This window comes from Salmo salar, chromosome ssa06 (assembly GCF_905237065.1).
Source record: "Salmo salar chromosome ssa06, Ssal_v3.1, whole genome shotgun sequence".
Classification (NCBI taxonomy): Eukaryota; Metazoa; Chordata; class Actinopteri; order Salmoniformes; family Salmonidae; genus Salmo; species Salmo salar.
In genome coordinates, this window is record NC_059447.1 from 44,868,802 (window position 1) to 44,878,947 (window position 10,146).

Sequence of the window (10,146 nt, forward strand, 5' to 3'; positions counted from 1 at the left end):
TAAACCGTTTCTAGTCTATTAGTTACAATGTGTAACCATTGATGTCTCAGGACCAAGATTGGTAAACACTGAAGTGTATAATTGTAATACAAACTCAGCAAAAAAAGAAATGTCCCTTTTCCAGGACCCTGTCTTTCAAAGATAACTTGTAAAAATCCCCCCCAAAAATAACTTCACTGTAAAGGGTTTAAACACTGTTTCCCATGCTTGTTCAATGAACCACAAACAATTAATGAACATGCACCTGTGGAATGGTCGTTAAGACACCAACAGCTTACAGACGGTAGGCAATTAAGGTCAGCAGGCCCACAAGTGAAGGCAATTTACCGCTTACTAGTGAACACGAGCCCTAACAATGTCAATACATTTTGCCTAACGTCTTAACATTTTAATATTACATTTTCATCTTAGCGATTGAGTAATCAAGCGCAATGCTCTAGAACCATCATTACCTTGCAATGGGCCTTTTACTGCACGTCTATGTTTGTGTCCCAATAATCTCTCCCTCCTCCTGAAGTATGACCCATTCACTAGTCTGCAGATATTGAAAAGCACTGGATTGGTGTTGGCATAGGCATTGTTCACTTTGCAGGAAGTGACTGGTATAGGACTGCATTATATGACTGGTTTATACAGTGCTGTCAAAGTATTCAGAACCCTTCCCCTTTTCCACATTTTGTTACAGCCTTTATAATGGATTCAATTAAATGTTTCTCAATCTACACAAAATAACCCATAATGACAAAGTGAACAGGTAAAACATTTTTGCCCATTTATTAAAAAAAATTAAAGGAAATACCTTATTTACATAAGTATTCAGACCCTTTTATATGACTTGAAATTGAGCTCAGCTGCATCCTGTTTCCATTGATCATCCTTTGTTTCTACAATTCGATTGGAGTCCACATGTGGTAAATTCAATTGATTGGACATGATTTGGAAAGGTCCCACAGATGACTGCATGTGAGAGCAAAAACCAAGTTATGAGGTGGAAGGAATTGTCCGTAGAGCTCTGAGACAGGATCGTGTCAATGCACAGATCTGGGGATGGGTACAAAAGAAGGTTCAAGGCATTTCAAGGTTCCCAAGAACACAGTGGTCTCCATTCTTTAATGGAATAAGTTTGGAACCACCAAAACTCTTGCTGGCCGCCCAGCCAAACTGAGCAATTGGGGGAGAAGGGCTTTGGTCAGGGAGGTGACCAAGAACCTGATGGTCACTCTGACAGCTTCAGAGTTCCTCTGTGGAGATGGGAGAACCTTCCAGAAGGATAATCTCTGCAGCACTCCACCAATCAGGCCTTTATGGTAGAGTGGCCAGACGGACGCCACTCCTCAGTGAAAGGCACATGACAGCCGGCTTAGAGTTTGCCAGAAGGCACCAAAAGGACTCTAGGTTGTAAGCACTGCCAAAGGCACTTCAACAAAGTACTGAGTAAAGGGTCTGAATACTTATGTAAATGTGGTATTTCAGTTATTTATAATTTGGCCAAATTTTCTAAACACCTGTTTTTGTTTTGTCATTATGGGGTATTGTGCGTAGATTGAGGGGAAAAATATGACTAACGTATCAATATGTCGAAATAGTCATGGGGTCTGAATACTTTCCGAACGCACTATACCAGTCATTTCTTTTAAAATCCATGAAGCTAATGGAACAAAATAGATAATTGGGATGCACCCTGTGAGGCAGGAGGAAGAGGGAGCTAAACTAAGAAATCAGAGGAAGGAATATGAGCTGTGAACAATGAGGCAGAGACAAATCTAACTCGTTGAGCTCAACGGCACACAGTTCTAAAGAGGGACAACAAATGATTTGATTTCCTCAAGGTATTTTGAAATATGAGTTTCCATATCTGCATTTTAGAAAGGTCTGCTGTCAAGATATTGAATTGCATTGCGCAGCAAAAATAACAATCAAGGAGCCAACAAATTCCTGACAGTGTGCCAAAAGGCTCTTAGTTTGGTAGACATTCACTGTACAAATGAGTGTTCCCCAAATTAGAAATTAAATTGACAAAGACTGTTTTTGTGTGCTGGCCTCAAACTCAATACAGATACACAAAATGCTTCTCCCAGCAAGTTAACAGTGACACGCAAAGTCTAAAAGCAGGGACAACGATGACCAGTGGTAGGGTTGAATAGAGGTGTTCTTATTGTATGTTACAATGCTAACATACACATATTATAAATGGCCTTGTGCCTGCAGAGAAATAAACAAAACAACTATTACAAGAGGGAGGAGGAAGGATAGAGGGGGGAGAGAAAGGGGAAAAAACAATAAGGCATCCTTGTACTCGTTCCTCTCAGAGGATCATGGGAAACTGTCATCGTCATCTTCCGCCATCTCCTTGGCAAACTCCAGGTCCTGCTGCTCCCGCTCTCTGCGCTCCTGAAATGTAAACACACACACTAAAGCTGCAGTATGTAACTTTTTGGGAGACCTGACCAAATTCCCACAGAAATGCATTATAGATCTGTCATTCTCATTGAAAGCAAGTCTAAGCAGTATATCTGTTCTATGTGCCCTATTTCTATGCCTCCCATTCTTAAGTTTTGTTTTTGCGTCTTTTAAATTTGGTTTTGTACACCAGCTTCAAACAGCTGAAAATATAATATTTTTGGTTATGGAAAAGATATTTCAGTGGTTTAGATGTTACAGTGAAGCTCACAAACTGAAATTAGGAAAACTATTAGACTTAGCAACCAGAAAATGGTGGAGTGATTTATGCATAGTGCATCTTTAAAATGGTTAAGATTGCAAATAGCTAACATTTTAGAATGACAGTCAGCATTTAGTCTGAAATTCTAGTCCCAAATATAACATTACAAAACTAGTTAACACTGCCCCCTTGTGGTCATAACAGTAAAATATAGTATACTGGTAGTTCAGCAGCACAGATATAAAGAACAATTTCATATTATCTCCTACAAAAGAACCCTCACGACAGTTAATTTCAGGGGCTAATACAAGGAGTAGTAAAAAGTTGGTACACACCTCTGCTGATTCTAGGTCCTTGTTGTAAGCCTTGGGTGGAAACCTCATGGCCTTGACAGACATGTTGTGTATGTCCAGGCAGAAGGAGATCCTCTGGTGGAAGGCCAGCTGGGGCTCCCTGGTACCGTAGATGTCCATGGTCTCTTTAGACTGAACATAGCCCTTCTCATGGTTGATGCTGGCTTCGATCACTCCGTCACGGATAGCCTGGAAGAGGGATGAGGTTGGGAGAGAGAAAGTCAGTAAGAGACTGAGGTAGTTTTCCCTTGCCACCGTGTCACCTGTGGCTTAGGACAGTTGAGGACTGCATTCCATATTTATCACACACACAAGTGATGTGCTTTTCTATTAATGCTGTTTAGGAAATCCTTGTATGAGCTGATGTAGAGCAGGCAGTGGGGATAAATCATGAGCTTAAGGTACAATATATACACACACTGAACAAAAATAAAACAGTCCCATGTTTCATAAGCACAAAAAGCTTATTTCACTCAAATTTGTTTACATCCCTGTTATTGAGCATTTCTCCTTTGTCCATACACTTGACAGGTGTGGCATTATCAAGAAGCTGATTAAACAGCATGATCATTGCACAGGTGCACAAAGCCACATGTCTCAAGTTAAGGGAGTGTGCAATTGGCATGCTGACTACAGGAATTTCCACCAGAGCTGTAATGTTCATTTCTCTACCATAAGCCACCTCCGACATTTTAGACAATTTGGCAGTACGTCCAACCGGCCGCACAACTGCAGACCACATGTAACCACGCCAGCCCAGGACCTCCACATTCGGCTTCTTCACCTACTCAATCATCTGAGACCAGCCACCTGGACAACTGACGAAACTGTGGGCTTGCACAACCGAAGAATCTCTACACAAACAGTCTCAGGGAAGCTCATCTGCATGCTCGTCGTCCTCACCAGGGTCTTGACCTAACTGCAGATCAGCATCCTAACAGACTTCAGTGGATAATTGCTCACCTTCCATGGCCACTGGCACGCTGGAGAAGTGTGGTCTTGACGGATGAATCCAGGTTTCAACTGTAACGGGTAGATGGCGTGTACGGAGTCATGTGGGTGAGCGGTTTGCTGATGTCAACGTTGTGAACAGAGTGCCCCATGGTGGCGGTGGGGTTATGGGCAGGCATAACCTCTATGGGCTAGGTGGGACGCTTGCGTTAGATTGCATTAGATTATGTCAGCAGAGTACCCAGCCAGAAATAATCAGACACCCATTTTTCAAGCTAGCATATAATGTCACAAAAACCAAAACCACAGCTAAAAGCAGCACTAACCTTTGATGATCTTCATCAGATGACACTCCTAGGACATTATGTTATACAATACATGCATGTTTTGTTCAATCAAGTTCATATTTATATCAAAAACCAGCTTTTTACATTAGCATGTGACTAGCATTCCCACCGAACACTTCCGGTGAATTTACTAAATTACTCACAATAAACGTTCACAAAAAACAATTATTTTAAGAATTATAGATACAGAACTCCTTTATGCAATCGGTATGTCCGATTTTAAAATACCTTTTCGGTGAAAGCACATTTTGCAATATTCTGAGTAGATAGCCCGGCCATCACAGGCTAGCTATTTTGACACCCACCAAGTTTGGTACTCACGAAACTCAGATTTACTATAAGAAAAATTGGATTACCTTTGCTGTTCTTCGTCAGAATGCACTCCCAGGACTTCTACTTCAATAACAAATGTTGGTTCGGTTCCAAATAATCCATAGTTATATCCAAATAGTGGCGTTCTGTTTGTGCGTTCAAGACACTATCCGAAGGGTAAAGAAGGGTGACACGCCCGGCGCGTTTCATGACAAATTTCAAAATATTCCATTACCGTACTTCAAAGCATGTCAAACGCTGTTTAAAATCAATTTTTATGCGATTTTTCTCGTAAAAAAGCGATAATATTCCGACCGGGAAACCTTGTTTTCGTTCAAAGACTGAAAATGTAAACATGGTGGAGTCTCGTGCACGAGCGCCCCAGTCTCATTGTTCTCAGATCGACCACTTACCAATTGCGCTACTGTTTTTCAGCCATGGCCTGCAAAGTCATCATTCAACGTTCTGGCGCCTTCTGAGAGCCTATGGGAGCGTTAGAAAATGTCACGTTATGCCAGAGATCCCCTGTTTTGGATAGAGATGATCAAGAAGGCCAAGAAATGGTCAGAGAGGGCGCTTCCTGTTTGGAATCTTCTCAGGTTTTGGCCTGCCAAATGAGTTCTGTTATACTCACAGACACCATTCAAACAGTTTTAGAAACTTTAGGGTGTTTTCTATCCAAATCAAACAATTATATGCATATTCTAGTTACTGGGCAGGAGTAGTAACCAGATTAAAAAACGTACCCGATTTATCCGGCCGTGCAAATACTGCCCCCTATCCCCAACAGGTTAAGCTATGGACAACGAACACAATTGTATTTTATCGATGGCAATTTGAATGCACAGAGATACCGTGACGAGATCCTGAGGCCCATTGTTGTGCCATTCATGCGCCACCATCACCTCATGTTTCAGCATGACAATGCCATGTCGCAAGAATCTGTACACAATTCCTGGAAGCTGAAAATGTCCCAGTTCTTCCATACTAAGACATGTCACCCATTGAGCATGTTTGGGATGCTGTGGATCAACATGTATGACAGGGTGTTCCTGTTCCAGCCAAGATCCAGCAACTTCGCACAGCCATTGAAGAGGTGTGGGACAACATTCCACAATCAACAGCCTGATCAACTCTATGTGAAGGAGATCTGTCGCTATGCACAAGGCAAATGGTGGTCACACCAGATACTGACTGGTTTTGTGATCCACGCTCCTAGACCATATTGACTCCAATCTGGGCTCGAATCGCGGTCCACCAATTGAGTATGGCTGTAGTATATCATGTTACCTTGGCCACTATGAACTCAGCATCCTCTGGACTGTCCAGCTGCAGCTTCTGAGCGATGTCTGCCAGGGATATACGAGAGTAGGACAGGCTGATCATACGCACACCTACAGGGAGAGATGGTGTTAAATATCAACAAGTCATTCAGGTATTAAAAATGAAGAACCATGACCAAAAACTGTTAAAAAGAAGAGGAAGCCATCTGAGAATGTGGAAGAATAGCACGAAGTGAAAGGCCTGGTCACTGACCTGTCTTGATGACATTGTGTCGCAGGCGGATGATCAAGGTATAGGTGCCGTCTGCCTGGAACTTCTCTCCAAACTGATCCAGGGCCTGGTTGAACTTGGCCAGGTTACCCGTCCTGACAGCTGTGTGGGAACAGAGATCAGGGTTCACATCTTACTCACGCTTAAGACTCATTCTCATGACCCAGCTTGCCGGCAATTTACCCTGGGTGAGCAGGAAGTAGGGCGCTAGTGATCTCTTCAGGGGAGCCTGACGGAACTGCAGCCTGTCTGGTATCTCCCCAAGCAACAGCTCTACCACAATCAGCAACTTGTGAACCTGATAGGGAGAAGATGTGAACAACCTGAACTTTGTGGCATACAGTGGGCTATTTTATTTGTTAAGCACTTCGAAATGCATCCCCTGAATTATTGAAATAGCATTAGCATGTGGGTCTTGGCAGATGAGATGTCATTGTGCTCGTCTCAGTTGTTGTTCGTGTGTGCAGGTTTGTGTATGAAGTGGAGAAAGAAAAATATTTCGTTTTAAATGTATTTTATATTAAAAAAAAATTGAAATGCATCATTCCCTATAAGAAATGTGCTGTACAAATAAAGTTTGATTGACAATATGTTGTCAGGCAACACACTACGGGAAATTTGAGTGACAACTTTAAAACCTTAACAAGTTTCTCCTTTTTAATAAGGTAGCCTAGTGGTTAAGAGCATTGGACCAGTAACCAAAAGTTTGCTGGTTCAAATCCCTGTGACGACTAGGTGATAAATCTCTCGATGTGCCCTTGAGCAAGGTTCTTAACCCTAATTGCGCCATTAAGTCGCTCTGGATAAGAGTGTCTGCTAAAAGACTAACATGTAAAATGTGTGTGCAAAATGTAATAATTGCACACAAAACTGCATGCTGGGTGTACTAACTGTCTGTTTGAAGCCCACAGCTGTGTGTTGGGGGGCCTTCCTCAGGGCATTGGTCAGGGTCCTCCTGGCCTCTGTGTACTCCAGCTGGATGGCCTTGATACGACCTGGAGGGTTGAAGGAGAGAATGATCAGAGTGGAAAAGCAGCAAACTAAGCCACAACTACAAATTCATTCATATTCTGAGGCAGTTTCCTATAGTCACTTCAAAACCTGTAGAGGCCTGATAAACATAATTAAATTGAATGTGATTAAACTAAACAACTTCTGATGTCTTCAACTAGTAAAATGTATACAGTTTTATCACGGGTGACACCTTATGTCAACAGAAATTGGTAAGCTTAGTGCTCACCCCCAGTCCCTCTCACCCCCAGTCCCCAGTCCCTCTCACCCCCAGTCCCTCTCACCCCCAGTCTCTCTCACCCCCAGTCTCCCTCTCACCCCCAGTCCCCCTCTCACCCCCAGTCCCTCTCTCACCCCCAGTCCCTCTCTCACCCCCAGTCCCTCTCTCACCCCCAGTCCCTCTCTCACCCCCAGTCCCTCTCTCACCCCCAGTCCCTCTCTCACCCCCAGTCCCTCTCTCTCACCCCCAGTCCCTCTCTCTCACCTGTGTAGTAGAGGTAGCGGGCCCACTCGTTGTTGTTGGCCAGCTCAGGGAAGACTGACTTGGACACCAACTTCTCAGCCTGGTCGTACAGGTTGTACTGCAGGTAGTTCCTCAGCAGCAGGTTGAGCAGCGTGGCCTGGCCGTCGGCGTCGTGCCGCAAGGTGGCCGTCCTCAGGCGCGTGTGCAGGAAACTGAGAGAGAAGGGTTTTTAGTTTAAAATCGACCGAAGGCATTACATATTGACTTGCATAGGTTCAAACTGGCCTACTGCCTTTTGAAACAACCTCCATCTTTCCCCACCGTCATCCTCGCCATGGGTTTAAGTCAGAAAAAATAAAAACAGTCAGTGAGTGTTGGTGGGCTTACCTACGCACAGTGTCCAGCTGGTTGAGGAACTCGTAGACGCGGGAGTGGTAGTAGTAACACTTAGCAGCCACCAGGTCCAGAGCACGGCGGTTCTGAGGTCCGATCTTCTGCAAGAGCTCGTCTGACACCTTCTGGGCCTACAGAGAGAAAAGTGAGAAGCTAACAACCAAGACAGGCAGTCGGGAATTAACCCAGACATCATTTCTTTGTAAGGACCACCGTGTGGTGAGTATTGTATATACCAAAGAGAATACAGAGCTCAATCCAACATAAATATGTACTGTGCATGCCTGAGAGCGAGAGACAGAGGCATGAGAGAGCGAGAGAGTGTGTGTGAACTCAGTCAGCCCACCTCTGTGTAGCGTTTGTTGTCGGTGAGGTAAACCAGCAGGAGCAGCTGCAGGTAGGCTTCCGCCTCAGGGATCAGGGGGGTGGCAGCTGCCTTCCCTGTACGGGGCCTGAACTGAATATCTCCCTCGGTGTCCATGGGCTTGATGGATGCAATAGATGGAGGGGAGAGGGCGTGGGTAGAGGAGGGAAAAGGAAAGACAGAAGCAGACAGAAAGGGACCAAAGGAGTCAAGTGGGCAAAGGAGACAGAGATAAAGGCAATGGGTAATAGTTCATAGTCAAGGTTTCTCAGCAATAGAAGTAGTAATAGTAGTACCAGTCTTTTCTATCTGCACTCATCATACCTCCTCTAGGAAGCTGAGTAGGAACTCTTTGCCAGCGGCGTTGGAGGTGTAGAAGCCAGACACAGCCTTGTGTAGCACGTTGGGGTTGAGGCGGCGGCTGGTGGAGGGCAGGGCACGCAGGGCCCTCAGCACAAAGCGAGGCTCCTTGCCCGACACAGCCTTCTCTATCTGCTTCACATGCTCCTTGATGTCTGCAACGGGAGAGGGGGAGTGAGGTCATAAGGAGAGACTTATGGAATAGTGATTGAAAAAAAATCTGACAACTAATGTCAGTTCTTTCACTCAATTCAAAACTGAAAAGATTTGTAAATACAATGACCTGGCAAGCTAGGTCGCTACAATTGGATACACAAAAATATAGAAGTAATGCTTTGACAGGTTACGTCAGTAAAGTGATTTCCAACTGACACGCATTAAAGTTAACATTGCTAGCAAACTGATTAACTAGCTAGCTATGACTAGGGGATTTCGTTGTTAGGCACCCAGATAGTTAGCTAGCTAACGTTAGCTACCTAGCTAGTTACTAATACAGCGAGTGAATAAAGTCAGACAAGCGTTAACGCAGTTAGCCTGTTACTATATGTTCTGACTAACTAGGTCAGCTAATTACATTCTCTCACGATAGTTACATTTCAACAAAGTATTGCCAATTAAAACTGTCAAATTAGTTAGCTAGTTACATAGACTGACAACAGCTTGCTAACTAACATTCCGTACTAGGTAGCAAAAACCGAAGCAGTTGCAATATTCCGTAACTGACATTGAGTTTGAATATATCCTTTTCAGTATTTGTGTTAAACCGCAGCTAACCATCTATCTAGCTACCTTCAAGTGTGAGGGTATCAAGTTCCTTGGGTTTCTTTTCTGCAGTAGTCGAGTCTTCCTCCGGCATCTCCACATCCTGCGGCTCGGGGCCCGCATCTTTCTGTTTCTCAGCCTTGGAGTCCTTGGGTTTCTCGCGTCTCTTGGCTGTTGTCTCTTTCATACTGTCTGAAATGAAATGTGCAAGTAAAAAAAACAACTTACCTATCAATAAGCCATGTAAAGAATAAACCACGTAGAATACACAGTTAGTTATTTCACTCCAATCGACACTCACATTCGTCTCGTCGGCAGAATGACTGGCAACTATTGCGAGACGCAAAGGATTATGGAGACATACCATACTAGTTGATGATGATAATATCGAGCAGTCAAAAGTAATAGATAGCTGAATAAAGTGATCATTTTCACTAACGCTACTTTTAGTACGAATTGTTGTTTGATGTAGATATAAAACAGGGTGATCTGGTAATAATAATAATTTTCTTAATCCAATTTAAAGAGAAATTGAATTTGTTTAGGGCTCCACTCATCTTCCTTAATAATCCAAACCATTTATGGCGAGTTTTGATCAAATAAAAAATGTATTG

General features: G+C 43.6%; 1 protein-coding gene across 3 annotated transcripts; it reads right to left on the reverse strand.

Annotated features, from left to right (window-relative positions):
• Positions 1-2,131: 2,131 nt before the first annotated feature.
• Positions 2,132-9,935, reverse strand: LOC100194647 (proteasome (prosome, macropain) 26S subunit, non ATPase, 3-2). 3 transcript variants are annotated; one of them, NM_001139732.1, is given in 13 exon segments: positions 2,132-2,391; positions 2,998-3,019; positions 3,022-3,204; positions 5,916-6,019; positions 6,162-6,281; positions 6,363-6,477; positions 7,071-7,174; positions 7,675-7,865; positions 8,041-8,177; positions 8,393-8,530; positions 8,735-8,925; positions 9,560-9,724; positions 9,834-9,881. In NM_001139732.1, coding segments are annotated over 12 exon segments (1,524 nt in total). In that variant the 5' UTR covers positions 9,720-9,724; positions 9,834-9,881; the 3' UTR covers positions 2,132-2,332.
• Between the last annotated feature and the right edge of the window lie 211 nt (positions 9,936-10,146).

Coding starts and splice junctions, on each gene's coding strand:
- LOC100194647 (XM_014204326.2), bottom strand. CDS start 9,719: ATGAAAGAGACAACAGCCAAGAGACGCGAGAAACCCAAGGACTCCAAG. Junction 8,926..9,559: donor TGATACCCTCACACTTGAAG/GTAGCTAGATAG, acceptor CTCCCGTTGCAG/ACATCAAGGAGCATGTGAAG. Junction 2,392..2,997: donor AGGACCTAGAATCAGCAGAG/GTGTGTACCAAC, acceptor TTTACATTTCAG/GAGCGCAGAGAGCGGGAGCA.